Here is a 26,444-nt window from a genome sequence, read left to right on the forward strand (position 1 = left end):
CAGTGCGTCAGAGACAGTAGTTTACCAAAGCTGGTGAGCGATCAATCTTTGTGAGTGTTGAGTATCATCTCTTTCGTACTCACCTGATCACACAACCATCCGTATCCACAGAGGTCAAACAAAGCCACTGACACTGTTTCGATTGTTAGTATTGGCCGTTCGAATTTCACTGTACACTTTACCTTCCCCATGCCCATCACATGAACGGCATGATTGATAAGACGGGCTTGATGCTCGAACACTGGGTCGATACCCATATGGTTTCGACAACGTGCATCGACAGCGGCCATTCCGGCTTCGATCATTCGTCGCCAAGGGTTTTGGGATTTCTCACCCTGTCGAGAGGGTCCTGTTGTACGGCGTAGGATGCAGCAGTGGCATGGCCGCGTTGAGGACGGGTGCCAACATCGGCTTGGAGCAAACGGCCATGGGTAGGCCAGCGAGAGTGCTCTGTGTGGCGCTCGAGATCGCCGCAATGATGGTCGGAAGCGTGTTGGATAGTACCAATGTATTGCAGGAGACGAGGATAGGTCCCCTTGCCTGTTCTCCGGCTGTACAAGTGCTTTAGGATTGAGCAATGGCGTCGGCGAGCCGACGACAGAACCCATCTATGGCCTGCTTGGGTGGGATCACAAAACCATCCCAGAACGGACAGTGACATTGGGTTTGATAGAGATCCTGCGGCAAGTCCCATCCCTCACAATGCGGTGGAGAGAAGCAAGACATGTCGACCAGAATGAAACTCACCAATTACCGCAGGCTGGGAAGTGGTATTGACACCTCAGCTTCCCGAACTCACGAGAGCTGCTCTAGGTCCCGTTTCCGAGGTTCTCTAGGTTTCCACCTTATCGCAGCTACCGCTAGATCACCACAAGCCTGCCGACTTCGAATTGGCGATGCAGCCGAGCGACGCCATGGAAACCACGTGTCCGAATATGTTGCCTGGTGCGCATTTGGCCCTGGAATCGTTGTCGAGATGCGCTTGATCAAGCGGAATTTGGACTATGACCGCGGGGTCCAGCCCAAGCGACAGCGCGAGATGAAATATGACGTGATGGGGGAGAATAAAATTGCAGTCGGAGAGTGACGCTGTTGCGCAAGCGGCCCAGCCTTGGTTGGGTACTTTGATACATTTTTAGTTAGCATTCGAGAGGAAGGGATTCATCTGAGGCGAGACAGCCTCTGGGTTAGTCCATTATTTTTTGCTTCAGAGAGATGAAATAACAATAGTTTTGCCATCCCGGTGTCAAAGGGGCTTGAACCGGACCCGCTTGCCTGGCCAATTCCGAGCGTCACGTGAAATCACGTGCACTGGACTAGAAGCTTACGAGTCTTGCTCGTGCATCCTGCTTCCATCCCCCGTCTTCTTGGATTTCTACATCTTGATCTCACATCTATTCACTACCATCTAAACACCCTCCCTGACTCTCCGACAAACACTCTGAACCATAATCAGTCGGTAACACGTGCGATCAGCCCCATGCCCACCCACGGCTAGCCCCAGCAGACGGCAGCATCAGGGCGACTCCCCTATTCTGCTAGCCGGTTTCCCTTTGCCTCTGATATTCGGCCGACTATGAGGAACATACTAGGCGCATACACTATATGATCTAGGTCCCGGTTGGCCATGGCACCAGTCATGTAAGTGAGACAGTTTCCAAGGCCATAGCCCTCTTCTTGCCTCCCTCAAGATTCAACGCTGCATACCTCCTAACCCTGCTTCAGCTTCTAGCGCTGCTTTTGACGAATTTTCCGATAATGCTACATGTATGATCCCCCTCAAATCCGGGGGGCACCACTATTCCCATTACCGCTTTCCGAAATCACATTGGCATTGTGTTTTTTGCGATCGCTCCACCTCCTCGGAAGGCATTGGCCGACACTGAGACTATTGCGGGAAACCATCACTCGATTGTCCCTAGCACTGTCAGTCAACAAGCATATTTCTCAAATTCGGAATGATAGACTCGCTGCGAATGGATTGTAAGAATTTTCTCATCTTCCTAAGCTCTTCCAACTGATAGCAATTTGCAGCCTACGACTCACAGCCGAGTTCTCCATCTCGGACCAGCCTCGAGGAATTTCCTCACGCCAATTTCCCTCTTTTGGCCGATACGGGAGCCGGAAATACCCAAATGGGGCAATCCGACCTCTCACACGTAGGGACCGATCGAGGTTTTGACCATGAATGGCGTGGGGGTGGGCGGAAGGATCGAAGACTCGACGAGGCAGCTGCAGGTCATGCCCGCTTCGACCAAAAGTTGACTGTGAGAGAAGCCGTCCGAGATTATCCCATGGCCATCTTCTGGTGTTTGGCTGTCAGTATGTGTGTCATCATGGAAGGCTATGACACCATTCTGATCGGAAACTTCTATGCTTTTCCTACTTTCCAGCGCAAATGTACGTTTTCCAATCTCGTATTATTCCATGTCGTTGCTGACCAAGTTCAAGATGGCGAGTTTGTTGGAATCAGCGATCAAACCAAATCGGGGTACCAACTCAGCCCGGCCTGGATGGCCGCCATTGGCAACGCATCCTCAACTGGAGCATTCCTTGGCACTCTTCTCAATGGCTATCTCGTCGCCATCTTCGGGCAGAAGCGAGTAGTCATTGGAGCCTTGATTGTCTTATCCTGTCTGATCTTCATGACTTTCTTCGCCCCCAACATTCAAGTCCTGTTCATCGGACAGGTCCTCTGCGGTTTCCCCTGGGGAATCTTCGCCACAACCGCGCCTGCGTACGCGTCTGAAGTCCTGCCAATGGCTCTCCGGGTATATTTTACCAGTTGGACCAACATGTGCTTCATTATTGGCCAGCTGGTGGCCGCCGGTGTGCTCAGAGCCTGCCTCAGTCGCGATGATGAATGGGGTTTCCGCATTCCTTTCAGTATTCAGTGGGTCTGGCCTTCCTTCTTAATTCCGTTGTTGTGCTTCGCACCAGAATCTCCATGGCATCTCGTTCGAATTCAACGCCTCGAAGAAGCCGAAAAATCTCTCCGTCGCCTTCAACGCGCCTCGGCCAAAATAGACGTAAAAATGGCCCTCGCAAGCATTGTCCACACCAACAATCTCGAGGAGGAGCTCTCTGTCGGCACTTCCTATATCGACTGCTTCACAGGCTTCGAGTTGAGACGGACCGAAATAGCATGTATCTGCTTCGCAGGCCAAGTGCTCTCCGGATTGCCCTTTGCATATAACGCATCGTATTTCTTCGAACAAGTCGGTCTCGCTGCCGAGACAACCTACACCCTCAACATCATGGGTACAGGTCTCGCATTCATCGGCACTTTGGTCAACTGGTTCTATCTCATGCCCTACATGGGCCGACGTACGATGTACGTGGTAGCAATGCTCATCATGGCCCTTGAACTGTACCTAATTGGAATTCTTAATGTGTGGACGCACCACAGCTTTGTCGCCGTGATCCAAGCCTTACTGACTCTCGTCTGGACATTCACATTCCAGATGTCAGTGGGCCAGCTAGGATGGTCTCTACCGGCGGAAATAGGCTCGACTCGCTTAAGGCAAAAGACCATCTGTCTCGCGCGCAACGCATATTACCTCGCCAGCTTGACCGCGGGCGTGCTGCAGCCGTACTTCCTGAACCCAGAAGCCTGGAACTTACGCGGCTACATTGGCTTTTTCTGGGGCACGACCGCGTTCTTAACTTTCACCTGGGCCTATTTCCGTCTTCCCGAGACCCGTGGTCGGACCTATGATCAGTTGGACCTTCTGTTCGCGAAAGGCGTGCCTGCCCGCCGCTTCGCGACTACACACATGAATGCCTTCGACGCGAAAGAGACCGGCGCACTGGCGGAGATGTACTCTCTCGAGGCGTTTGACGAACAACGGTCCAGTGTCAGCAGGGCCACGGATGGCGATCCTGAGTCATCGAATCGGCGGAACAGTGCTGGTGTTGAAGAGGGCTCTGGTGTGAACTCGGGGCCTCGTAGAATGGCCGAGTTGGAGCAGTTTATGAGCGAACAGAATTGAAAAGATGGAGGAGAATGGACCCAAAAATGAACTTGATACCCTGTAACCTTTATGTTGTGCGTGTACACATACTATCTAGAGTTGGAAGTGGAAGATATCCTGGGATATACTCAATAGCGCTGTCGATTCTCGTCGAATCCAACGAAGCATGAGAATTTTCACGACTTGGTAGTGCTCATAACCTATCCTGCAGTAGACTTCGTGATGTAATTACCAAGGACAACTCGACGACTTTGGGATGCAAGTGTACATGGAAAAATAATATACAGTTATCAATTTTTAGGACTCAGAATTCAAAAGTCGCTTCCGAACGCATGAATCCAAAAAAGAGTAGAGGGAAAGCAAAACAGATCAGAATGAGCTACTAGGCCGTTATCGCTCATAAGATGCACAATTGGCGAGATGTCGCGAGGTATCACGAGATTCGTGATAGTGGAACTGCCAGTTCAAATCTCACTTGGAAAAAGACCCAAAATAGAATCTCTATGCTTTTGTCGTCGATTGGCAGGGCTCAGATCAAGAATCAAGACTCAGATGCCGTGGGCTTCATTCCCGAGGCTTTGGTTTCAGGCTGGGACTTGGCCTTCCGCTTCTTGCCGATGCGGGACTTTTGGGGGTTTTCCTTCAAGCGGGTCCCCTTCTCCGTAGTAATGTCGTCTTTGGCATCGGACATGGCTTCCGCATCTTTGCTCTGTACCAGCATGACTTTGGTTGGATCATTGCCCAATTGACCTGCCAACTTCAGTGCCTCGCGTGTTAAAGTTGAAAGAGCAGGCTGCTTCAGGTCTGGAGGATACAGAAGCGAACTTGTCGAGAGCCGAAGTGTCTGCTTCGTCGTCTCCGTGCCGGTGAACGTGATATGATCCAGGCAAAGATTAGTAGTTTTGGGACCCTTTGTGGACTTGGAAGTTTGATCAACTGGAGTTGCCGAAACAAGACGTGAATCAACGTCCACAACATCCACCGTCCGGAGTATATAATCGACAGACTCCCGCTGTACGGCCACTTCCCGTCCCTGGACAGTTTTCTTTGGAGGATCAGGTGCTTTGTACACCTGACCCGGACGGATGGCATTCTGGAGATTCTTCGCGACGTTTTGCAAACTGTGATGGACAGGCAGGGAAACGAATGGTGGAAATACCCATTCAGTAGGAGTCTCAGACTCGGCTCTGCTGAAATAGCCCTGAAGAGTGGAGAGCAACGTTCGATGAATGGGGTTATGGGCTCCAGGATACCCAATGTCTTGTTTGACTTGCTGGACGATCCTTACATCGACGAGGCGATCAGGACAGAGGATTGTATAGGCCTTTTCATCGTGGATGGCGGTGACCCTGGCGACTTTGAGAGGGCTTCTTTTACCTTCCCGTGCTTCTCCTGAGGTAATGAATACTTCCAAGTTGGGTGAGGGTGCAAATTTCCGTTTCATGACCACTGGCGAGAATTCGAGGCGGAGGATAGCACGAGCTTCTGGGCTCGTATCTCTTCGTATCGTCTTAGGCTGTTGGACCCACTGCTTCCTCGTAGCGAGTTGCTGAGGCAGATAGGGAGCGCCTCCGGTAAAGCGCGGCATCTTGTATAGAGCTTCTACGGTACACGCATCCGAATTCATCCCTTTTTCATTGACACCCATACACTCATCCTCTGGTTCATCTTTATTTTCGACGTCTTCATGACCCCTGATGTCATCCTTGGAAGACTTCTTGTCGAACAGCTGTAGGACTCCCGGGTTGGCCTCTAACTCCGATCTTCTGCGGTCACGTTCATCATTTTCCACGCCGTCTTTCAAAACCTTTCCCCTTTCTTCCTTTTCATTCGGTCCCCGAAAATCTCGGAACAAGGCTTGACCGAGTTGGGCAGTCAATTCGAGATGAAGATCGCCACGAGACTCTGGCTGCGGAATTGTCCTGATCGGTTGGAGCCATGTGTGGATGCAGTTGACCATCGAATCAAGTGAAGCTGGTCGGTCGAAATTCACTCCAGGAGGAGACGGGGTAGGTGGATGACCAGAGGAGGCAATGAGCCTTCCCCATGAGAATTGGGAAAGGGCCCACGGAAACTCGGCCGGAGTCGGATACGGCAGAAGAGAGCTTGCAGCATTGTCACTTGGAAGCCATAGGCCAACCTTTTGCCTGTCGACTTTCAGATCTCCAGCAAGTCGTATCTCACGATGTGCTTGCTGAACTCGACGAGATTGGTTGAGGTATATTATTTCCACAGTTTTCTCGGTTGCAGCAATGTTCACTTGATGTTTCTGCTGAATGGATTTGAAAAAAGGCTTGATGGAATGTGTCAGGGCTGGATCACGATAGGCCTCGCCCAGAGTCCCATTTAACTGGATGACAGTCGGTTCAAGAGATCGTGCCAAGTTGGAAATAGCCGCCACCGCTTTTGAGGCCTGCCCTGACACACCTGTCACTTTGATTCTGAATTCACGCCAGAAGACCTCAATCTGGACATCGAAAGTTGCCGCAATCCTTTTTAATGGCTGATTTCTGGCCGTCAAAAGATAGTCAAACCTAGCTTCGTCTCGTACGAAGAAGCTTAGCGTCGAATTTTTCATCAAGACACTTTGCAAGGACCTGTCGGCTGGATGTATTGTATAGCCCCATACTTCCTCGACCACATATCTGATGGTGTCAATTTTGTTCCGCTTGGCAACCACGTCCAGTCCCTGTGATGACAGGTGGCGCGCATGTTTGAATCGGATATATTGCTTCAATTGGTCGTGGGTGAACCCTTTGAACAAGCTTTTTATGAGAAGTGCTGATTCTTTGAGTTCCAGTTGTCCACGCTTTTTGTCAATGCCCTGCCGTGTTTGCTCAATATTCTCCAGTAGTTCTTTGCGACTCAGCGGTAATCGTCCCGAGTCGAGTGATTCTTGCAGTCTGTCGGTGGATGAGGATATATCCTGGCTCCCCTTGGGGACTTCTGGTATTTTCCGATCTCTTGAAGGAAGAATTAATACTTCCGCTGGTTTGCCCAAGGAATTCACCCCCAGTTCTGCTGTTCGACTTGGTCGCCATTTTCGATACTTTGTGTCTCGAAGGCCTTGACGTCTGGGATTTTCGGGAAGCGACACGAAGGCGGGTTTCTGATCTTCAGCATGAAAATCAGCATGTTCGTCGTCTTCGACAGCTGTAACCGCTGCTGCGGTGCTGCGCCATCGTCGCAGTAGACTTGTAGATGCAGAATCCGTTACTTTGGGGGGTTGTAGGTTGTCTTTGACCAGTCTTCTCTGACATCTGAGGCAGATATACGCCGAATTGGTAGCACGTGCGAACATACAGACTTCACACCTAGTGCCATGAATGTATAAAGAAATTCTCGAAATATTTAGGAAATCAGTCCTCGTGACAATTCGAAGATGCAGGGAGTACGGAGCGGTGTTCACGCAGTGCTGCAGACTTGGCAGACGCGAGGCCGGTCGAGAGTGTGCTCGCAGGCCTAAATCAATACACTGGCAGACCAGACAAGGAGGATTTAAATATTGGATTTTTTTTTTTTTTCTACTTCACCCGAACTTGCCAACTTCGCAGATCTTCTCTCAAGTCAAATTCGGTGTGCTCAACGTATTCATTCCGGTCTCGCCGACGGTGTTCTTGTTGACTGGCATGCATTTGCTGCTCAATGCTCGATCGTCCACTGATGGTGTTCGTCTGGGTCGATTGTGTATTTGGTGAATCCATACTGCCGGCCCTTCTGTGTCCGTGTTGGGCCATTTGAGGAGTGAGCAGCTGTCGAGGCGTAACGGGCCGTCTCGTCTCATCGCTGGAGCTACTGCCCAAGCTCTCCTCTTCTCTGGGACCGAGCCTAGAATGGTGATGATTTGGCTTGAGTGGTGCGTGCATCCGGCCTCCATCGCCTCCTGCAAACAAGTCCTCGATAAGCTTGTCCGGAGGGAGTTCTCCTGCTTGACAGGCCCATGTGGCCGCCAACGTCCGTCGATAGATGTCCTGGGCCTCGGATAGTTCTCTGGTTTTACTCGTGATGCTCGGAATATCGTCTCCTTCTCCTGCTTCAGTGGACAAAACTCCCGCGATGCCTCCTATCACCATCGCCGATTTGAGTGGGGGTGCAATGAAATTGGTATCGCCCTCCGTCTGCTTCATCTTAATGCCAATCTTCAAAGTACTGTTGACCTTGCTGTCCTGGAGCAGGTATCTTCTCGTAATCCCACCGTCGTCACTCTCATCTTGAAGGTCTTGATCGGCGGTCTCGTGATCAGGGAGTCGTGTATATTCGGCCAGGTTGAGTTTCACATTCCCCAGATGGACGCGGCCGCCTCTTCCCCCTTCATGGAATTCCTGTAAGACCTCAAAATGTATATCACACTCCTGCAACATCTGCGTCTTGTCGATAGTAAGACGAACGGGTATTTCTTTGATATAATCCCACGTTGCCTTGTGTTCAATAATATCAGCCTTGTCCGTTCGACCTCGGTGTTCGGCGGCGTTGGAGGACGATAGGTGCCATCTGACGCTGGCTGTGCCGCAGACAAGAGGGACGTTGGTCAGATCGATGATGCGGAGGGTGAGATCGAATTTGGGCTACAGAAGAAAATGTTTTGATATCAGCACATGTCAAGAACTCGAGGGGTTTGGGAACGCAAAGTTCGCAGAGCTGATACCTTTCGATTCTTGGGCACTGTGAAGGTGAGGTTGTTCAGCGCTTGTTTCCGCAGCATGGTCCTCACAGCAAGGACGATAATTCCATGGTCAAAGCATGAAGAGACTCACCAAAGGCCTGCATGGTTGAGACGTCACGTTTCGCGGGGACAAAAGCACAGGAAACGCACTCAGACACTCTTAGTAGCGTCCTTACTACATTCCCGGGCCCCCTCCCATGTTGTCCGATCCACACAGGGTTTGCGTAGGATACACCCAAGATAGTGCCAAACAAGACGTGAAGAGAGCCGCCAGAGCTCGAGATGGACGGATGATTCGGCCGGGAGGAATTCAATATTAGTCAGCCACGTCCGTTGAACAATACATCAACGCCCCGTCAAGTCTATCTTTCATAATCCCCAAATTGCTTTCTCTACAAGTTTTATGCCCGAATCTAGCGATATCAACACCGAACCATAGCACTTTCCCGAGTCCCCAGTTCTAGAATTTGTGTACCTCGTCCTTGGTGTATCCCAGCTCCCCGAGGATTCCTCCGAGGTTACCCTGGGTCCAACCGAAACCGCCTTTAGCACCGGCAACGCTTTCGATCATTGCCGGAGGGCCGCTGACAAGCACCTTGACATTGCGTTCGTTCATCTTGTGCGGCATTACTCGGCTCAGCATCTCCTTGGTCACATACCCTTTTTCGTAGGGCCCCTCGTTTTCAGCGGTGGTTTTGCTGATCGTGTAGACTCTGGTGAAGCGACCGGGGTACTTCTGAGCGAGCTCGTCGAATTCCTTCTTCAGAAGGATATCCTCCTCCGTGTTATTAGCATAAACGAGAGCGATCTTGGTCTTGTCCTGGGGATTGTTGAGGATGGCTCGAGTCAGCTGGTATATGGGTGTGATGCCTGAGCCTCCGGCAATGAACGTCATGGCCGAATATTGGTTGGGCTCGTATTTGAATTCCTGCAAAGGCCTGAACAACATCGAATCACCGGGCTTCAGAGAGTGCATTTTGCTGGATCCTTTCCCATGGGGATACTTCTTGACCATGAATGTCACATGACCAGGGACATCTGCAAGGATCTAAATCAATATGGGCTCTTTGGGGGATGGGAATAGTTGAAGAACTCACCGTTGTCACTGACAGGGGTATAGGGTCTGAATACTGGGATCCAGGCGCCCTCAGGAGTGTGTCGGGTCAGCAGAGATGCTGCGCAACAGGTTAGTGAAACAGGTATTGGAGAGATTCGTGCACATGGAAAACGTACTGATTGGAGAAATTCCAGTGATTGATTCATCGTCCGGAAGAGCAAAAGTCAACTTCTTGACATTGTGGTTGACCATTTCGGCCTTTTCCAGCTTCAACTCGGTGAAACCTTTCCACTCCAGCTTTTTGAGCGCCGCTTTGGCGTCAGAAGGTGGAGACTCGGCATGAGCCGTGTTAAAGAAGAAGGATGTGGTGTTCCAATAATGGCAGCCGGTATAAGTGGCGCCCGCGCTGGCAGCCGCCACACCAGCTACCCTCAGCGAAGATCGAAGATAGAAGGACATTGTGATTGAAATGTTAGATCAAGCAAAGATCCAGTAAAGAGACTGAAACAATGGGAGGCGGCCGTCTTTTTCGATGAGGCGGGAGCTGTAAAGCTTTTTGATGACGGCTTGTGGCTCGAATGGCAAGCAATTATACTCGTCAGAATTCCGCACGAACCCACACAAGGTGGAAGAAGATGGAGGAAGAAAATGAAAACTTAGAGGGCACCAATGGAACTCAACCTAGAGAATGTACGAAGAGTAAATGGACTGAAGACGTCGAGTACAAGTTGCTTTAAAAAAAAAAACACGACATAATCAGCAGATGGCCGTCGGAGGCCGGACCAGGGCAGCTCCGACATAGATGTACCAGCCAATCTGAGCACGTGCTTTCAACTACCCCAGACCCGTTCCGGTAATCCGCCTTCTCACCCGCTGTTCCAAAAATATTTCTAGCCATGCTCGTCGCCCTTTGGCACAGCCTTGAGCATTCTTGCCCCCTTTCCCCCCCCTTTTTTGACGACGGTCCATCGCAAGGCTGACCTCAGAAAAATGATAAAGGGAGATGGCACTTCTGGCAGCAGCGTTGTTTCAGAAATTCATATGCTCTTTTGCCCACCCCTATTCACCCGGTCAAACCACCGACTACCCAGGTAAATTCGCAGTGTAGAAGTGTTTTTGGGATACCGGCATATGGCGTCTTGAGCCCAATCTTTGCATTTAAATAACTTCTCCAGCCAGTTCTTCGGACCAATGGCCCCATCCTTTTCAGAAACCACGGAACGAATATTTGGAGGGACCACTATTGACATCCTCACGCCCTCGATTTATGAGAAGATTTGAACCGTACGCGTCCTGATGCGGGGTGCCTTATTCCGATGGTGCCGGGATCGACATCTTCCTCGCTGCTCTCGACTCGTCGGCCAGACAGTGTCTGGATCAACATCAGTCTGATTTGAAGATGCTGCGAGGGTACAATGGACGGTCCCGTACGATACATCGCGCGTTTTCGTTTGAGATGATCCCGTGCAACGTAAAAGCCGGATGCATCGTCCCTTAATGGTAGTTAATAATTACCTACAGATCTGCAAGACTATCTTTCTCGCTGGACAACTCTCAAGCAATTCAGTGTCAGTTCCGAAAGCGTGTTTTCAACGTTAATCTTGATGCATCAACAACCCAAGATCCCCTTTTTGCACATGCGTCATCGGAAACGCATTTGTCGACACTGTCTCCATGCCTCTGTCTTCAGAGATGTCATTTTCTTGAAGGATATGGTAGAAAGTACGTGCTTGAGAACGTCGCTCATGTCCGCTAACATTGCAACAAGGCGCCATCTTTTGCCGGACAGATGAGTGAAACGAAGTGACAAGGGAGAGGGATCAATACGAAGCTGAAGTTACCGATACCACAACCGTGGCACTAATGGACTTACCAAAAGTCCTTTAGGAAAACAGTGCTGGCCAATCTGACATTTGCCACGACAGATGCATAAGTGATGGGAACATTGCACCGGCCCACAAAATGCATGATTCGGTTCAACGGATTATCTGTGATGATCGTAAGGTCGATCGTCCGGCCATGAAGAATGTAGAAAGTGATCGATACCATCGTGAGCTCCTGGGTGCGGGAAAGATCTTTGGAGCCACCACCACGTGATCGCAGTTTCTCGGATGAGCCGAATTCAGCTGGGCGGTTTCTGCCGCACAGCCTCAGGATGCGCCACGGCTATCGGCCACCGCCTCATCCAAACTCGAACTGGCATCAAGGTTCAAAGACTCGGACTGCACGATGCCAGGCAGAGTCCAGCCCCATCGCTTTCCTATTTTTTTTTTTTTTTTGGCATCACCTTTTGTCGTCACAGTCCGTCACTGGGTGGGACGGATGCCTGAAACACTGCAACACGTCCGCTCCGGAAACCCAGAACATTGTCAGCGGCTGCTGCAACTTGTATCTTGTTTCTGTCGCGGTCTTCCAAGCCAAAGACATCCACGCCAGTGCTTGTCACATGATGCTAGGTAATGGCGAACTTGACAGTCTGCAAGTTAGCGCAGCCAATGAAAGGCCATAGCAGGGATCTTCAATTGGTGTGCCACGCCAGTGCCGATCAACAACAGCCAATGCATTTACAGAAGTGCCCTTGCGACGAGGATCACCTCAGCTGCCCTCCGCCAGCTAACTCGGACGGATTCGCAGCTTTCTGGGCACAAATGCCAACGACTGGTTGTGAGGTCTCTGCCATCTTACAGTCATCAAACAGCCCAATTCTGGCGATATGACTTCGACTCGTGGAAATTTGGCCTCTGAGGCTCGCTCGAGCAACTTTGGGATGCCCTTCTGGACCAAGCGAGACCCTGACCCGGAGGAGTGAAACGAAGAAGAGTCGTACCACCTCCCCGGGACTGCAAATCGCGTCCTGGTTTCCGTCGAGTCTCCTTGCGTCTTGAGACAGCCGGCCAAGCCATCGCGGGGTCAACAATGGATGCAAATGCTTTAGACATGTTTTCTACGAATGCGAATGCGCCAACGGCGTGTACAGCAGCGCTCACTCCTTCCCCAGCCTCCGACGCGGACATGTGATGCTACGTGAAATTTTTGTTTCAGGGATCTTGGGAACTCGGAGACCTTTGACCTCCCACCGTTATTCGAGTGTATGATTGAATGGTGTTGAGATTGGGGGAGGCCTGGCTCGCCGTACGTTTACGAAGGAAACTAGAGAGCAAGGGTTAGGCAATCTGTGAGGGCCTTTTCGGATAATTTTGATCTTTCTGGAATGAAAATCACCACCGACCACGCTCCTCTCGGGGACAGCCGTGTCAACGGGCAGGCTTGCGAGGGAATGCTGAGGGTGTGCTGATCGAGACGCCACCGAGTTTCGGGGAAGCACGATCTGCTGGAGGTGGACATTGACCGTAGGGCGAGGGCAGGCTTCAATTTCGCACGCTAATGATGGATTTGACGAAACTGTTTGATCAAACTCGATATTGGCAATCATTGCATCTGCGCCTGGGAGATTTCGAGAAGCATCGGCAGCTGAGGGAGGCCGCCAGTAGCAGAGCGAGAATGGACCGCCCAGGCAGCTAAGGACTGTTTTGTTCGTCATGCAGCCCAGCAGGAAGAAACACAACGGAACAGGAGGAAAACAGGCTGAGCTGGAACATGCACAAGTTGCCAACCAGTGGCAGCCCGCGGAGTGGGAAGTTGCAGGACGTGCAGTAGCGTAGATGTACGATGCAAGTTGGAAAAACTTTTGCCAGAGAAGGATGGATGACTGAGCGAGTTCCCACGGCTTTGGCCTTCTGACCCTTCGGTCTCGCCTGTTTTTGATCTGACACGGGCAAGTCTCTTCGATTTGCCCGCCTGTGGGTGGGCTTTTCTTTTCTGTCAGTCCACGGCCATTTCCGGCTGCGCCCCCATCGCCTTCGCCCTTTTTGCCTGGTTCCGCCATGCCATGCCATATCCGCCTCTATCTTCTCTACCCTCAATTCTGAATTCCCACTCCCACTCCCATCCATCCACCATCACCCCCCGACCGTCTCCATCCAACTGCATGAAAGCTTTGCTGCGCCTGGCCGTCAAGGTCCCATCTTTAGCCCTGGTTCCTTCAACCTATCATTCCCGCTCATGACTACTTCTCACCATTCTCTGGATATAAGGTACGGCTCTCTCCTCCTCTACTCTCTTTGCCTTTTTCGTCATCCCCGCCTTCCCGCTCTCTCCCACTCCCACTCTTCCCTCCGCCAGGAGAACAAGCACCTCATCTCCGACTCCTTTCTCTCTACAAGGCGCGCATACTACTTCCCTCGTTGGGACCGCCAGCGGACAAACTCCTGTCTTTGATCCAATTTACTCCTCTCTTTATTATATCTCTTTGCTTCCTTGCCTGGCCAGCCCTCCATTTTATCCCGAATGTCCCTTTGAAAATCTCGCTCTATCACTCCAGAGAACCTTTCATTAGACAACCCTCCAGAATAACTCATAATGCCGACGATATTGTTACCCGCCTCTGCTGCTGCCTTTGCGCCCCGATCAACGTGCAACGTCGTCCTTAATACTAAAGTCGAGCCTTGGTTGACGGCCACCCTCAAGAGAATCAACAAGATTAAGCGACCCCTCAACAGTGTTCCGCAACACACGAGATGTCTGACCGAAACTCTCTCGTCATCCAATGCCATTTGGTCATTGTGTTCTCTGATGCTCCCCAAAGCACCCGAGGCAGAGTTGCGAAAGGATTCTAATCCGCTGGTGGAGGCCTTGTTCAATTACCAACTAATTCATATCGAGGCGTATGTTGTCCACGTCGACATGGTCTCCCAGAACGAGGTCGCCTTCAAGTTGACACCAGACACCATTGATTCGCTGGTCGAATATCACAAGGAAGTCTTCTCCGTGGACACCGCCGCTAACACCTGGACCTGGTCTGAGAAGGAGCAACAGCTGAAGAAGTTGCAAGAGGAGTTTGTGCAAGCCGCAAACAAGTTTGTCTATCGGACGAGCGCACTTGCTCTAGAGGGGATGGAGGAAAATGGCGCAGGTGAGCTTCTCTGTGGTCGAAGCGAAGAGGTTCGTGCCGCCATCATGGGTCTCTATGTTCCACTTCTACCTCCTCCTCCGCGGATTGTCGATGTTATCCGACCGACTCCTCTTCTCCCCAGTTCTACGGGCACCGAGCAGTGGTGGCCATCGCAACCACCGCAAGCCATCCAACCGGCCCCCGTTGAGGCCTGGAAGATTGTTCCTTCCAGCCCGAGTCCTGTCTCATCCTGCGACTCACAGCAGAACATTTGGTCGAGTGTAGGAGTCAACGATATCCAGCTACCATCACCCACGCCGTCCTTCAGCCAGCCTTATTCTTCTTCGGCATACAGCGCTCCACAATACTATAGCGCTCCTGCGTACAGCGCTCCAACAACGACGTCGTCATTCACACCCCTCCCGTTGCCCAGCATGTTGACTCAGCAACCCTGCAGTACGTCCGCAAGCTTGAGCACGTTTGGCTGGGATCGGTACCAAGAATACACGATGCCATACGCTACCGCCATGTGATAGACGAAGATCAGACTTTTTTTTTTTTTTTTTTTTCCCCTTTTCTTTCCCTCTTCAGCTGGCACGATATTTTGCCAAACGGTGACAAGGCTGCCGATATTATTTTGCGACAATGCAGTTGGTCGACAGAAGACCGCACATGCACGCGGGCACTAAAACTCTTCAGCATGTGGGCACGGAGTTATTTGATAAACATTAGCGATACCACCCTGCATGGATACGGGACACGGATAATATGGGGACATGGTCTGATTTCAGCAAGCGTTGTGATTTTGAAAATTTTTTTTTTTTTTTTTTTTTAATTTGTCAAAGCATTGATTTATGCAATACATCAGCGGCAGGTCGGCTGGTTGGATATAGTCCCACATTTTCGCAAGATCGGAATGCCTCGCGGCAGGTTTGCAGGTTTGGGATATATGCTTGGAATTATTTTTGCAGCACCAGGGTGCTCTCATTTTTTGGCGCCGAAAAGGCTAGTCCTCCTCGACACGAAGATTGACCACCTGTTTTGGACCGATTCTGTTGTACACGGGTTGGCAACAGATAGGCACGAACAACGGCAAGGCGGTACAGTGGTCGTATCCGGTTATACGACCCTGGCTGCCTCATCTCACATTGTCTGGTTATTGGCACTAGGGGGACCGATCGTGGTCGTGCGCCCACCTTGCGCCTGTGGCAGAGGTGGCGGCCGTCTCGACTCTGTGACTCGGATGGGTGACTACGAGGAGAGACCTTTGGGCTCTACAATCATGGCTTGTGTGGTCTATAGGGCCATCTCCTATATCTTCGACCAGGCGTCGGAGAAGCCTTTGTTCCACTGGATGGAAGAGGAATCAGATGCTGGAATTCTCGAGGCAAATGCTTCGATACATAAAGATAATCTCAAACAAATGTGAACATCTTCTTTAACTCTTCCCCCCATATTGTTCCTGATGGCATGTCCTCCTTTCTTCATTGCGTAGTGTTTTCGGCTGGTTCATGTCCCTTCGCCACAAAAGTGAAAGGCACGACGAGAGAACTGGGCGAATGTACGTACTGAGGCAGGTCGGCCGCGGAAGGAAAAACGCGCAGCCGATAGACTACGGAGCACCGAGGGGGCCAGAAATGACGATGCCACTCCCAGGCTTTCCGGGTCAAAATATCATTGTATGCGCATTGGGTGCCGGGCCACTCCCTGAACCCACTGCAGCAAAAGCCAACTGCTCAGTCATCCTGAGTACTCTGATCTCAGCGGCCGTCCAATATTCATGCCACCGCCCATCTGGGTTACCTCAGCCTGTACTTTTTCGACCTCAAGCCGAATGATATCAGTCCGGGTCCGCCGGTGAAGGAAATTGGTTCCACGTCTTTATCTCAACCGCCGATGCGTCTCAGCCCGTTACCCTTCCTCTATCTACTGTCACGCCGACTCCATGAGCCCCGTCGTCTTTGCAGTTCTTCTATCCGCGGGTGGAAGCCTCTGGCCGTGAGACAACGACAGTGCCTCCACCATGGCCACTCTTCATTCGGCTTTAAAGGCTCTGGCCCCCTGCAACTTCTCAGACATCCCGCCGAAGCAGGAGGAGCTGGATCCGTTCTTAACTGACCTCTTCTCCAAAGTCGAGTCTATAGTTGAATCTGTACCTATTCCCGATCCGAATCCCTCGCACCGACACCGGTCTTATACTACGGGCTCTATAGCTTCGAGTGCCTCTGAAGTGCTCGTATCCACTGCGCGAAGTCCTCCGCCCCCGCCCGAATATGCAGAACTACAGAAAGAATGGGGTAAGCCTATTAAGCTCTCCGTCAAAGAAAATCCTATGGGGATAGCTGTGTATAAACTCGGGAGTAAAGATGGTAAAGGAGCTTGGTTTGCACGTAGGAGTGTGCACGAGGGACTCGGATTCAGTCGTTTCAAGCGAGGCTTTGAACGAGAATTTCCTGCCTCGCTCGCTGTACAGGGTGCTCCCGGTGAAGGCAACATTCGAGGCATTGGTGCTGAGACTAGAGTGGAAGAGATAACGGTGCCAAACAGAGGCAAGCTGGAAGTGTACAGACTCAGTGCGCAATTTCCAGGACCAACCACACCACGAGACTTTGTTACACTACTCATCACATCCTCCAAGGCCATGCAACAACGTGGAGATGCTCATAAAGTGCCCGAGCTGGCGCCCCGCCATTATATGATCGTCTCGAAACCCTGCAATCACCCTCAGACTCGGCCCAGAAACGGCTTCATCCGTGGTCAGTATGAATCGGTAGAGTTCATTCGCGAAATCCCCAGAAAGCTCAAAACCACGACTTCCTCCACCGATTTGTTGCACCTTGGCCACCACAGGGCACCCTCACCTTCACTTGAGAAAGATGTCTTGAGACACAATGCAGAGAGTCATGGAGTTCCATTCGGCCACGACCACGACCATGACAATAAACATCTGAGGGTCGACACGGGTGGCTCTGTACACAGAGAATTGTCCCCGGGAAGCAGAAAGAGAAGTGCCACGGTCGGTGTTCCAGCTAGTCCCGTAAAAACTCAGGATCCTAGTGAACCCTACGACCCAGAGGAAAATCCCGTTGAATGGATAATGATAACTCGAAGTGACCCCGGTGGCAGCGTTCCACGTTTCATGGTCGAGAGAGGGACACCTTCGAGTATCTGTGCTGACGCCCAGAAATTCTTGGACTGGGCGTGCCGGTGGGAAGATGACCAGGAACCGCTCGAGAAGACCGATTCAAGACCGGACACGAGGCGACGCGAAAGCTTTGCCAGCTGGGAGGCCAATGGGACTCTTGCTGGAATCAGAGAGCATGAGGAAAGTTTGCAAACCATTGAACAGTTGCCACCGCCGGTTCCCAAGGCTTCCGAATCCCAGGTAGCAATACCAAATCGGGAAGAACAGCCAAATTCTATACAACACCCTCCTTCGTCTCCTAGCCATTTCTTAACGACCGTTACGGAAGCACTCGACTCTTCTGCAACCCAGGTAGGTCGCAATCAGTTTCCAAATCATACACCGAAAGGAAGCCCGAAATTAGGAGTCAGTCAACTCAATGGGCCGCAGGACTTCCCCAAGCTAGGTGTACTGCAACAGGCAGACACACCGAACAATGACGATGACGCTTCATCGACCATCTCAACCACTTCTTTTGCATCAGCCGACTCCCGCCTCGTCTCGGATGAATTCCCTTCAATCTCATCCAAATCACTATCTGAGAGGACCGAAAGCCAACTTCTGGTGCAGCACGACAAAGAGTTAGCGAAGCTTTCAGAACGCAAAGCAGCCATGGATGCCAAATTCGCTCAGCAGCGGGAAAAATTGTCCAGCCAAGCCAACAAGGAGAGTGAGAAAGAACAGAACGCTCTGAAAAGGGCCGAAGTGAAGCACGAGCGAGAATTGAAGAAACATGAGGAGAAATACCAAAAGGAAGTGGCCAAATTGGAATGGAAGAAGAAGAAAGAGGACAAGAAACTAGCAGAAAAGAAAAGGAAGCAACAAGATAAAGATGAGAAGTCCCGTCTGACCAGAGAACGAGACGAAGCCCGAGCTGAACTCGAGTTACTGAAAAAGGAGCGTGATATCTACTCACGGCAGATTCATGAACTGCAGAAAGAGAACATGGCTCTAATGGCTCGAATTGGCAAGCTTGAGGGCAGTGGACTGTCAGTTGACAGCTCATCCAGTGGGACTAATAGACTGAGGGCACTGACGATGGGGCATGAAGGTCGAAGTAGGAGTTCGAGCATTCTAAATCGTATGAGGAACAAGGCAGAGACAAGTAGTGAAGGGTCTTGATGCATCAGCACCTGGATACGGGAGTTCTTATGTGGGCCTGCGAAAAGTAAGAAATATTCGGCAGCAAGGCGCCGAAAGGCCAGTGTTTGTTTGATATGAAGTTTTGCAGCGTTATTTAGCATACAGAGGGAACTGCATACACAATCAGCTATTGTGCCTGTGAAGCAGTCTTATACGAGTATTATTTATGTCCCTTGTCAGCCTGAACGGCCGTCATGATGTCTACACGGTCGTTGGCACCAAGGTACCGGTCACGTGGATTGCTAATATTGGCCTTGGGACTGCAGCCTAACTCGATCTCGATCTCACCAACCTCATGTAACACTTTGCTTGGAGACCAAAAAGGGCACTCGCTTGCCGCCCAACGGGGCTCACGACCAGAGATAGGAATTTTCATCTGTCCCGATCAGGCGGACATTTCCGGTCTCCGCCTTCTGCTACCGATGCCCGTCAATTGCTCATATAGAACAGGTAATGGTCTTGACCCGGCTAACAAGCTAGATTCTTGACAGTGTTTCCCTCTAAAGCCTACTCACCTCACGACTTGCTTGCAATATGTCCCTTCCTCACCCTAATCCTATGCCATCTTACTGGCTATCGTTTGCCTCCGATCTCACAAAGCATCGGACTACCGAGTCTCTTCCACAAGAGGTGGACGTAGTGATCATTGGCTCTGGTTTCGCCGGTGCAGCGGCTGCCTATCATATCTTGGAAAAGGATGACGGCAACCGACCATCGACAGTTATCCTCGAGGCCCGCGATGTATGTTCTGGTGCTACAGCGCGGAACGGTGGACATCTCAAGCCGGACTTATACATGAACGCCATCCGGTCAGAGCAGATGTTTGGAGTGCGTGTCGCAGAAGAACTCTCAAGATTTGAGACCCAGCAGGTCATGGATGTCAAGAGGCTGGTGGAGAAGGAACGGATCGACTGTGACTTTGAGCTTACGAGGGCCATTGACGTTTTTGTGGATCGTCGCGTCGCAGAACCGACCATCGCAGCCTTTAGCGACATGAAGGCCAGAGGTTACCGCTTTCCAGATGACCTGCATTTCATTGCGGATCCGAAGAAAGCCGAGCAGGTGTCCGGAGTCAAGGGTGCATTGGCAGCCTTTACCTTCACTGCCGGATCGATCTGGCCGTACAAGATGGTGTCTCACCTTCTCCGTCGCTGCCTGGAGTGGGGTGCCAATCTCCAGGCCAACACTCCCGTTCTGGAGATATCAGAATCCCCTGCCAGCGCTGGCCGATGGATCTTGAACACTCCGCGTGGAGAAATCCGGGCGAAGAAAGTGGTCATCGCGGCCAATGCCTACGTTCCGTTGTTGCTGCCTGAATTGAGTGACAAGATCACTCCGGCAAGAGGGATCGCTTGCAGAATCGCTGTTCCAGAGCATGGGAAGATGGCTCCGCATCTGAACAATTCCTACACCATTCGGTATGGGCCTCAGGAATATGATTACCTGATTTCGAGAACCGACGGCAGCATAATTGTTGGAGGTGCGAAACAGGCTGTCTTGCTCAATGATTCTTACTGGCACAACAATATCGATGACTCCCAACTCATCCCTGGAGCAGCAAAATACTTCGACGGGTACATGCAGCGGATGTTTCACGGCTGGGAAGACTCTGGCGCCAAAGTCACCGATGTCTGGACAGGGGTGATGGGTTATTCTTCCGACTTGATGCCTTGGGTTGGGGAGATCCCCGGGAAACCCAGAGTTTATATCACTGCTGGGTTCACCGGCCATGGCATGCCGCGAATTCTTGGGTGCTCTGCCGCGGTTGCATCATTAGTTCGTGGCGATGTGCGATCCCTGAGCGAGACCCCAATCCCTCCACCTTATTGGATGACCCAAGACCGACTGGAAACGAAGAAGAGTATGACTTGGGAGTACATGGCAGGCTCTCGACCTTTGCTATGATGATGATCGACCTCCTTTAAAAATCCCTTCCGCACGTGACAAATGCGAGGGAGGCAACCAACCTGGGTTCACTTCACGAGCACACACGATTAGGCAACCATTCCAAAGCTGGGTACAAATACAGGCCACACGCCCCTAAGAGACCTGTTTCTTTCTCGTCTCTTCACTCTTCTCTCCACGCCGTCTTGACAAGTGGCCATAACTTGGGGCTGGGCACCGACTCCTTAATCCTTTACCAGAAAACATGGTGCCCACCGTTATTACTATTAACAGCACTGGGCTTATCAGTGCGCCGGCGGAAAGGGCTGCTCTCATTGTCGACGTCATTGATTCGGGGTATGATAAGGATGAAGCATCCACAAATGTGGTCACCACAGTCAACAACCTCCAAGCTGAGATTGACGAATTATGCCCGCGTCTATCCAATGGAGACATATCACCGGAAGCGCCCGTGAGCTTCTATTCAATCGCGTCCCTTTCTACCTCCAGCCGTGACGAGTTCGACAAAGACAACAAAAGAACAGGAAAACAGATCCAAACCGTCTATTCAAAACTAGACATTCGCTTCCGCGACTTTGCCAAGCTGGGTGAGATGGTCGTCCATCTCTCAACAGTAAAGTTCGTGCAACTCAAGGGTGTCACGTGGAAATTGACAGATCAAAACCAATCAATCCTCGGCGAGGAAGCGAGGATGAAAGCGCTTGTCCGAGCCATGAAACGTGCAGAAGAATATGGTCGGGTTATTGGGAGGAACAGCGTCACTGCTGTCAAGATCGAGGATTCGGAGGAGAGCTATCCGAGACCATGCACAAAGCAGACAGCTCGGAAGTCTGCCGCCTCGTGGGCAACTGGTATTGGAGTTGGCATTGATTTTGAGCCTCAAACTATCGATGTCAGCGCTTCCCTTGTCGTTGAATTCCACGCGGAGTAGATGATGGGGACATCTACTTGCAGAAGCTGCAACTCAACCATGCAAAATCGCTCAAATGACTCCCTCATTAAGCCTTTTGAAAGCTCGTGGACACAGAAGCATCTGGTGTCAATCGCGATTACTTTTACACATACGATTTCAATATTCACTGCCCTTGGCTGATACATTTCGTATTCCTTCAAGCAAATTTTTCGTCATGCTCTTTTCAGTCTGATGATTCTTTTCTCTCCCGTCGTCATGTCTTGGGACTGTTCGGGCCAGCTACCAGGCATCACTGTGCCTCCTTGCTGGTATCGTATCGGGACATTGGGCATCCCTTTAACAGCAGCAGACGCAACCCACGCCCTGAGACTGAACTTTATAAAAACCGGCATTTTATCCTGATTCGTTCTGAAGCTTCGGGAGAGGCCATCTTCTTGTTCCACGGAAGAGTCCATTGCCCGTGGCTTGTTCACCGTCTGGTTCGCCTCGTTCAGCAGCGTGAGCCAACACAGTCATTTAACTGCGGCTCCTCGAACTATTGCGCCTGGTACACGTCTTTCTCCTTTATCTTCGCTTCCTCGCACAATTTCTCCTTTTCCGCTTCGTGGTCGATCTCTATCTCTTTTCCTTTCTCGTAGCATGGAGCAGGTATAAATATCTCTAGCCACCGATTGTTCTTATTGTTTTGTTCGGCTAGGAAAACCAAATCGGACAGGTCAGCCGAACTACAAGACGATAATCCGTTATACAAAACGCACCTGATGAATCCTACTCACGAGAAAGAGGTAAGTCACCACTCAATTCTTCCACGAGACAAAGCCTCCCGCAAAGGTCAACGCCACACTGTCGTCCTTGCATCCGGCGAAATGTGCCCTTCCATTACCGTCTGCACAAAATGACATCTATGATCCTAATCTATGCCCTCGCGGGCTACACCTGCTTCCTCACCAACTTGTCAATTTGACGATCACGGATAGGGGTCTTTGCGCAAGAAAACTCATATTTGATACTGCAAACGTGGGCACATCCGACGGGTTCACATGGAGTAGGAGTCAACCTAGTTTGGAAGGAAGGAGAATATTGGCTTGAACCCCTGGCCCGACTCAAAAGGGAGTGGAAGAAGCAGCGCTACGATCGACGGAATAGGATTGCTTTCTGACGAGGCAGCACAAGGACGTCCCTCAAGTAACGGAGCTAGGATAAGGGCAAACGTGTCATTCTCCTACAGCTGGAACAATGCTGTCGCCACGGAGACCGTGGCCCCTAGCATTCTCGATCGCACAGATTCTGCGAACTATACAAGATCAAGTGTGACTTTTCAACCTGAATCTTCTCACTGCGTCGACTCCTGCTAAGGAACTTGCCTGTTTGCACCACCCCAGGACGACAAAATGATCGAAAAAGACAGCAACAACACGACGACGGCATCGATAACTTGTTGGACTACCTGTCCGAGTAGCTGGAGATGCCGGTCTACGTCGGCAAGTCGTATCTCTACTGACTTGTTCCCACCCTTCCGTCTCCTATCTAAGCTAGTGATGCGTGTGTAGGTGAGGAGTTGTTTTCTTTGTTGTGCTTTGGTCAGACTATCTTTCTGAGAACGGATTTCGGTTTCCCCTACTGCGTCACGCCGGTAGCAGGACACTAATAATGGCCTCGAGCACAAAACCTTGGCGTGAGGTCGAGTGCCATGTATCGGACCTTGCATTTTTGTCGTGCCTACAGCATATACACGATATAAATCAATGCTATCACTACGCCCTTCAGGGAAGCGCTTGAACATCCACAACAATATGTTCTATTCCACTTTCTTCGACGGCATGAGATTTCTACAGGATTCCCATCTGTCTTCATACTTCAAGGATATCCTCACCCTGCATTTACAACTTGACCGTCCTGACAATCTTTCTGGCCCAAGGATGAGCGTCTCCTCGATACACGAACCGATCGATTTCTGCCGTGTTGAGCAGGCCTGGATGCGCTTGGCTGAGGCTCGTGATGCCAACCATTTGCATGGCGGTGTCGAGCTCATCCTTCAGGACTGTTTTTTAGGGTGGGGGTCAGTTTCTTGTTCTCCATGTTCTCTCTCATCAACTGATCCGGTGAAGATAGAAGGAGCTCACGTGCTCAAACATGCGAAAAACAAAAGGGAAAAGGAAGGTGGGGAGGGTCAGAAGCTTACTGTCGAATGCTTTCTCCACGCCCTCCTGGCCATAGACGACAGAATACAAAAATGGCCGGCCCAGGCATACGGCACTGGCGCCGAGACAAATGGCCTTGAGCACGTCCGTACCCCGTCGAATGCCGCCGTCGATAAATACCTCCATCTGTTCCAGCACTTCGGGGCAGTTGGCCTGGATCTCGAGCAACGTGAGGATTGATGGTGGTGCAGTGTCCACTGCCCGTCCGCCGTGGTTCGACACGTAGATGCCTTTGCAGCCTGTCTCGAGCGCCTTTCTCGCGTCCGCCGCGCACTGGACGCCCTTGACGAACACGGGGATTTTTGACAGATTAATTAGCCACCTGATATCCGTCCACGTCAGGTCGGGGTCGATATAAGACCCCGTGGCACGTGCGAGACCAGCACCCTTGTTGTCCTTCGGCAGCACCTGTACGTGCGCATTCTTTGAGGGGCGGTAGCTAGCTTCGATCTTGATGCGTTCGTCCGCCTCTCGCTTGCCCACGACAGGTAGATCCACCGTGACGAGGATTGCGCTTGGCTTCAGCGAAATGATCTCTCGTATATGATTCTCCGTTACTCGCCTGTCCTTGTGGAAATAGATCTGGTAGAATTTCGGGTAGTTCGGCGGCATGACGGCCGAGATCTCGGCCAGCGAAAACGATGCATTGTTGCACACGCACATGGTCGTGCCTTTCGTAACAGCAGCTCTTGCCATCGCCAACTCACCGTCGGGATGTGATAGTTTCGCCAGTGCCGCGGGCGACGTGAAGATGGGCATTGAGAACTTCTTGCCTAGCACCGTCGCGCTGGTGTCGACATCCTTCACCCCGACTAGCACTCGCGGCCGGAACATGATCCGTTTATACCAGTCTACATTGTTTGCGAGAGAGATACAATCGTTCGCTGCCCCGGAGATGTACGCCCATGTCTTGCGCGAGAGGACTTTCTCGGCGACATCTTCGAAGTCGTAGACGTTAATGATCGAGTCGAGGGACGGCTTCTCGCTGGGGGCCAAAGGAGGTTGGTCAGCCACAGTTTCGGCTTGTCGAGATTTCCATTCCTCAGTAATGGTTGATTCGTCCAGTTGGCCTTTGTTCTTGGACTGATCTAGATGTTTAGCTGCTAGGCTCGGGCCGTGGACCTCATTGTATGCTCTCGTGGCGTCCTGGCCAAGGAATTGAACAATAACATCGATGCCGCCGGGATGTTTTGGCGCGAATTCTGTCACGTCCCAAACGGTGCCGTTGATGACGATCCAGGCGTCGGTGGGAGTGTTGTGCTTGCTGATTTCCGAGACAGAGAGCTTCGTAGACATGGCCGAGATGGGGAGATAGAGTTGATTCGGGGCTTAGATATATTGTTGTGTTACACGCCGAGAAGGATGATGCTCTGTTAGAGGATGATAAATATCATTGCTCCCAATGGTTCGTTCCGGTGAACGAAAACAGGTTGGCAATAGCAACCACTTTTCTGTGGGGTATAATCATCAGGCTGTGTTGTGTGGGGTTGAGATTGATTTCGGGCTTCTGTGCGGAGAAGACGAATGTATCCGAGGCACGCCCTCAACAAGGCGTCCGAGAAGAAGATGGCTATGCAGCATCAAAAAGTGGGAAATCCTGCATTCCGTCAGCTACACCATTTTTATCTCCAAGAGTAATGAACATCACCGCATCTGGCCTTAGATCAAATGATAATAATTAGAGAGGCAGTGTCCTCTTCCCCTTTTCCGGGCCCACGAAATACATTTCCTGATACTCTCAATTGATTACCTGATATTCGTGCAGCTCCGATAGATAGCTGTAATCATTCCTCTTATGCAGCGCTCGGTTTTCTATACATTTCGTCTTCTGGATTTGGAAACTGCCTGACCTTCCTATGGCTTCATTGTTATGACTGTCAGTGTCAGTGGAGTTGCGTCGCTGGTGGGCACACGGTGAATTCCCACTCGGACAACCAGGTCGAAGACCTGAAGGGTTAATATGGCCGACACGATACAAATGGATTGGATGAATTGAAGGATGCAGAATATGGGATCAGAGGTCGCAACAGTAGAACCAAAAACATGCCGAAGAGTGAACAAATTGTTTCGGCGGTGTCATCGGATTGTATCCACTGCTTTGGTTATTGACGTTTAAACGCGTCAGGAAGAGCCTTGACATCATCAAAAGATTGGTCCACCCAGCTATGGTATGGAATGGGGATTTTTGGTGCCACCGCAGAGCCTTTCATGAGAGCTTCACGAGACCATATGTCCAAGATATGAGGTCGAGAAGGACATCTTTAATTGTGGCCCGAGCAACTCAATGAACGCTCTGTCCCAAGTAAATTAGTCTTGCTGCTGCCGTGGCTTGGGAGCACGTCCTGACAGGAATCATTGCGCTTTGTATGAATTGCTTCTGAAGCTTCCATATCGTCTAATGCAATGGCCACACCACCTCCATCTCGAAATGCACGGTGGAGGAGCAAGGTCGG

General features: G+C 51.1%; 10 protein-coding genes across 10 annotated transcripts; 6 read left to right on the forward strand and 4 right to left on the reverse strand.

Moving 5' to 3' along the window:
* Positions 1 to 724: 724 nt before the first annotated feature.
* Positions 725 to 1,087, forward strand: Z518_04224 (uncharacterized protein; the record flags this gene model as incomplete). Its single annotated transcript, XM_013417931.1, has 1 exon — positions 725 to 1,087. One exon carries the CDS (start codon positions 725 to 727, stop codon positions 1,085 to 1,087), a length of 363 nt encoding a protein of 120 aa, XP_013273385.1.
* An 889-nt stretch (positions 1,088 to 1,976) lies between these two features.
* Z518_04225 (uncharacterized protein) lies at positions 1,977 to 3,992 on the forward strand (the record flags this gene model as incomplete). Its single annotated transcript, XM_013417932.1, has 3 exons — positions 1,977 to 1,983; positions 2,035 to 2,400; positions 2,452 to 3,992. The coding sequence occupies 3 exons, from the start codon at positions 1,977 to 1,979 to the stop codon at positions 3,990 to 3,992; spliced, it is 1,914 nt and encodes a 637-aa protein (XP_013273386.1).
* A 523-nt stretch (positions 3,993 to 4,515) lies between these two features.
* On the reverse strand, positions 4,516 to 7,275 carry Z518_04226 (uncharacterized protein; the record flags this gene model as incomplete). Its single annotated transcript, XM_013417933.1, has 1 exon — positions 4,516 to 7,275. One exon carries the CDS (start codon positions 7,273 to 7,275, stop codon positions 4,516 to 4,518), a length of 2,760 nt encoding a protein of 919 aa, XP_013273387.1.
* A 223-nt stretch (positions 7,276 to 7,498) lies between these two features.
* On the reverse strand, positions 7,499 to 8,676 carry Z518_04227 (uncharacterized protein; the record flags this gene model as incomplete). Its single annotated transcript, XM_013417934.1, has 2 exons — positions 7,499 to 8,539; positions 8,620 to 8,676. 2 exons carry the CDS (start codon positions 8,674 to 8,676, stop codon positions 7,499 to 7,501), a joined length of 1,098 nt encoding a protein of 365 aa, XP_013273388.1.
* A 421-nt stretch (positions 8,677 to 9,097) lies between these two features.
* On the reverse strand, positions 9,098 to 10,153 carry Z518_04228 (uncharacterized protein; the record flags this gene model as incomplete). The annotated part of the gene is made up of 3 exons (XM_013417935.1): positions 9,098 to 9,675; positions 9,735 to 9,812; positions 9,871 to 10,153. 3 exons carry the CDS (start codon positions 10,151 to 10,153, stop codon positions 9,098 to 9,100), a joined length of 939 nt encoding a protein of 312 aa, XP_013273389.1.
* Positions 10,154 to 14,113: 3,960 nt separating this feature from the next.
* Z518_04229 (uncharacterized protein) lies at positions 14,114 to 15,178 on the forward strand (the record flags this gene model as incomplete). The annotated part of the gene is made up of 1 exon (XM_013417936.1): positions 14,114 to 15,178. The coding sequence occupies one exon, from the start codon at positions 14,114 to 14,116 to the stop codon at positions 15,176 to 15,178; it is 1,065 nt and encodes a 354-aa protein (XP_013273390.1).
* A 1,490-nt stretch (positions 15,179 to 16,668) lies between these two features.
* On the forward strand, positions 16,669 to 18,951 carry Z518_04230 (uncharacterized protein; the record flags this gene model as incomplete). Its single annotated transcript, XM_013417937.1, has 1 exon — positions 16,669 to 18,951. The coding sequence occupies one exon, from the start codon at positions 16,669 to 16,671 to the stop codon at positions 18,949 to 18,951; it is 2,283 nt and encodes a 760-aa protein (XP_013273391.1).
* A 555-nt stretch (positions 18,952 to 19,506) lies between these two features.
* Z518_04231 (uncharacterized protein) lies at positions 19,507 to 20,877 on the forward strand (the record flags this gene model as incomplete). Its single annotated transcript, XM_013417938.1, has 1 exon — positions 19,507 to 20,877. The coding sequence occupies one exon, from the start codon at positions 19,507 to 19,509 to the stop codon at positions 20,875 to 20,877; it is 1,371 nt and encodes a 456-aa protein (XP_013273392.1).
* A 244-nt stretch (positions 20,878 to 21,121) lies between these two features.
* On the forward strand, positions 21,122 to 21,808 carry Z518_04232 (uncharacterized protein; the record flags this gene model as incomplete). Its single annotated transcript, XM_013417939.1, has 1 exon — positions 21,122 to 21,808. The coding sequence occupies one exon, from the start codon at positions 21,122 to 21,124 to the stop codon at positions 21,806 to 21,808; it is 687 nt and encodes a 228-aa protein (XP_013273393.1).
* A 1,862-nt stretch (positions 21,809 to 23,670) lies between these two features.
* Z518_04233 (uncharacterized protein) lies at positions 23,671 to 25,287 on the reverse strand (the record flags this gene model as incomplete). The annotated part of the gene is made up of 2 exons (XM_013417940.1): positions 23,671 to 23,831; positions 23,973 to 25,287. The coding sequence occupies 2 exons, from the start codon at positions 25,285 to 25,287 to the stop codon at positions 23,671 to 23,673; spliced, it is 1,476 nt and encodes a 491-aa protein (XP_013273394.1).
* Positions 25,288 to 26,444: the final 1,157 nt, after the last annotated feature.

Source organism: Rhinocladiella mackenziei (assembly GCF_000835555.1).
Source record: "Rhinocladiella mackenziei CBS 650.93 unplaced genomic scaffold supercont1.3, whole genome shotgun sequence".
Lineage (NCBI taxonomy): Eukaryota > Fungi > Ascomycota > Eurotiomycetes > Chaetothyriales > Herpotrichiellaceae > Rhinocladiella > Rhinocladiella mackenziei.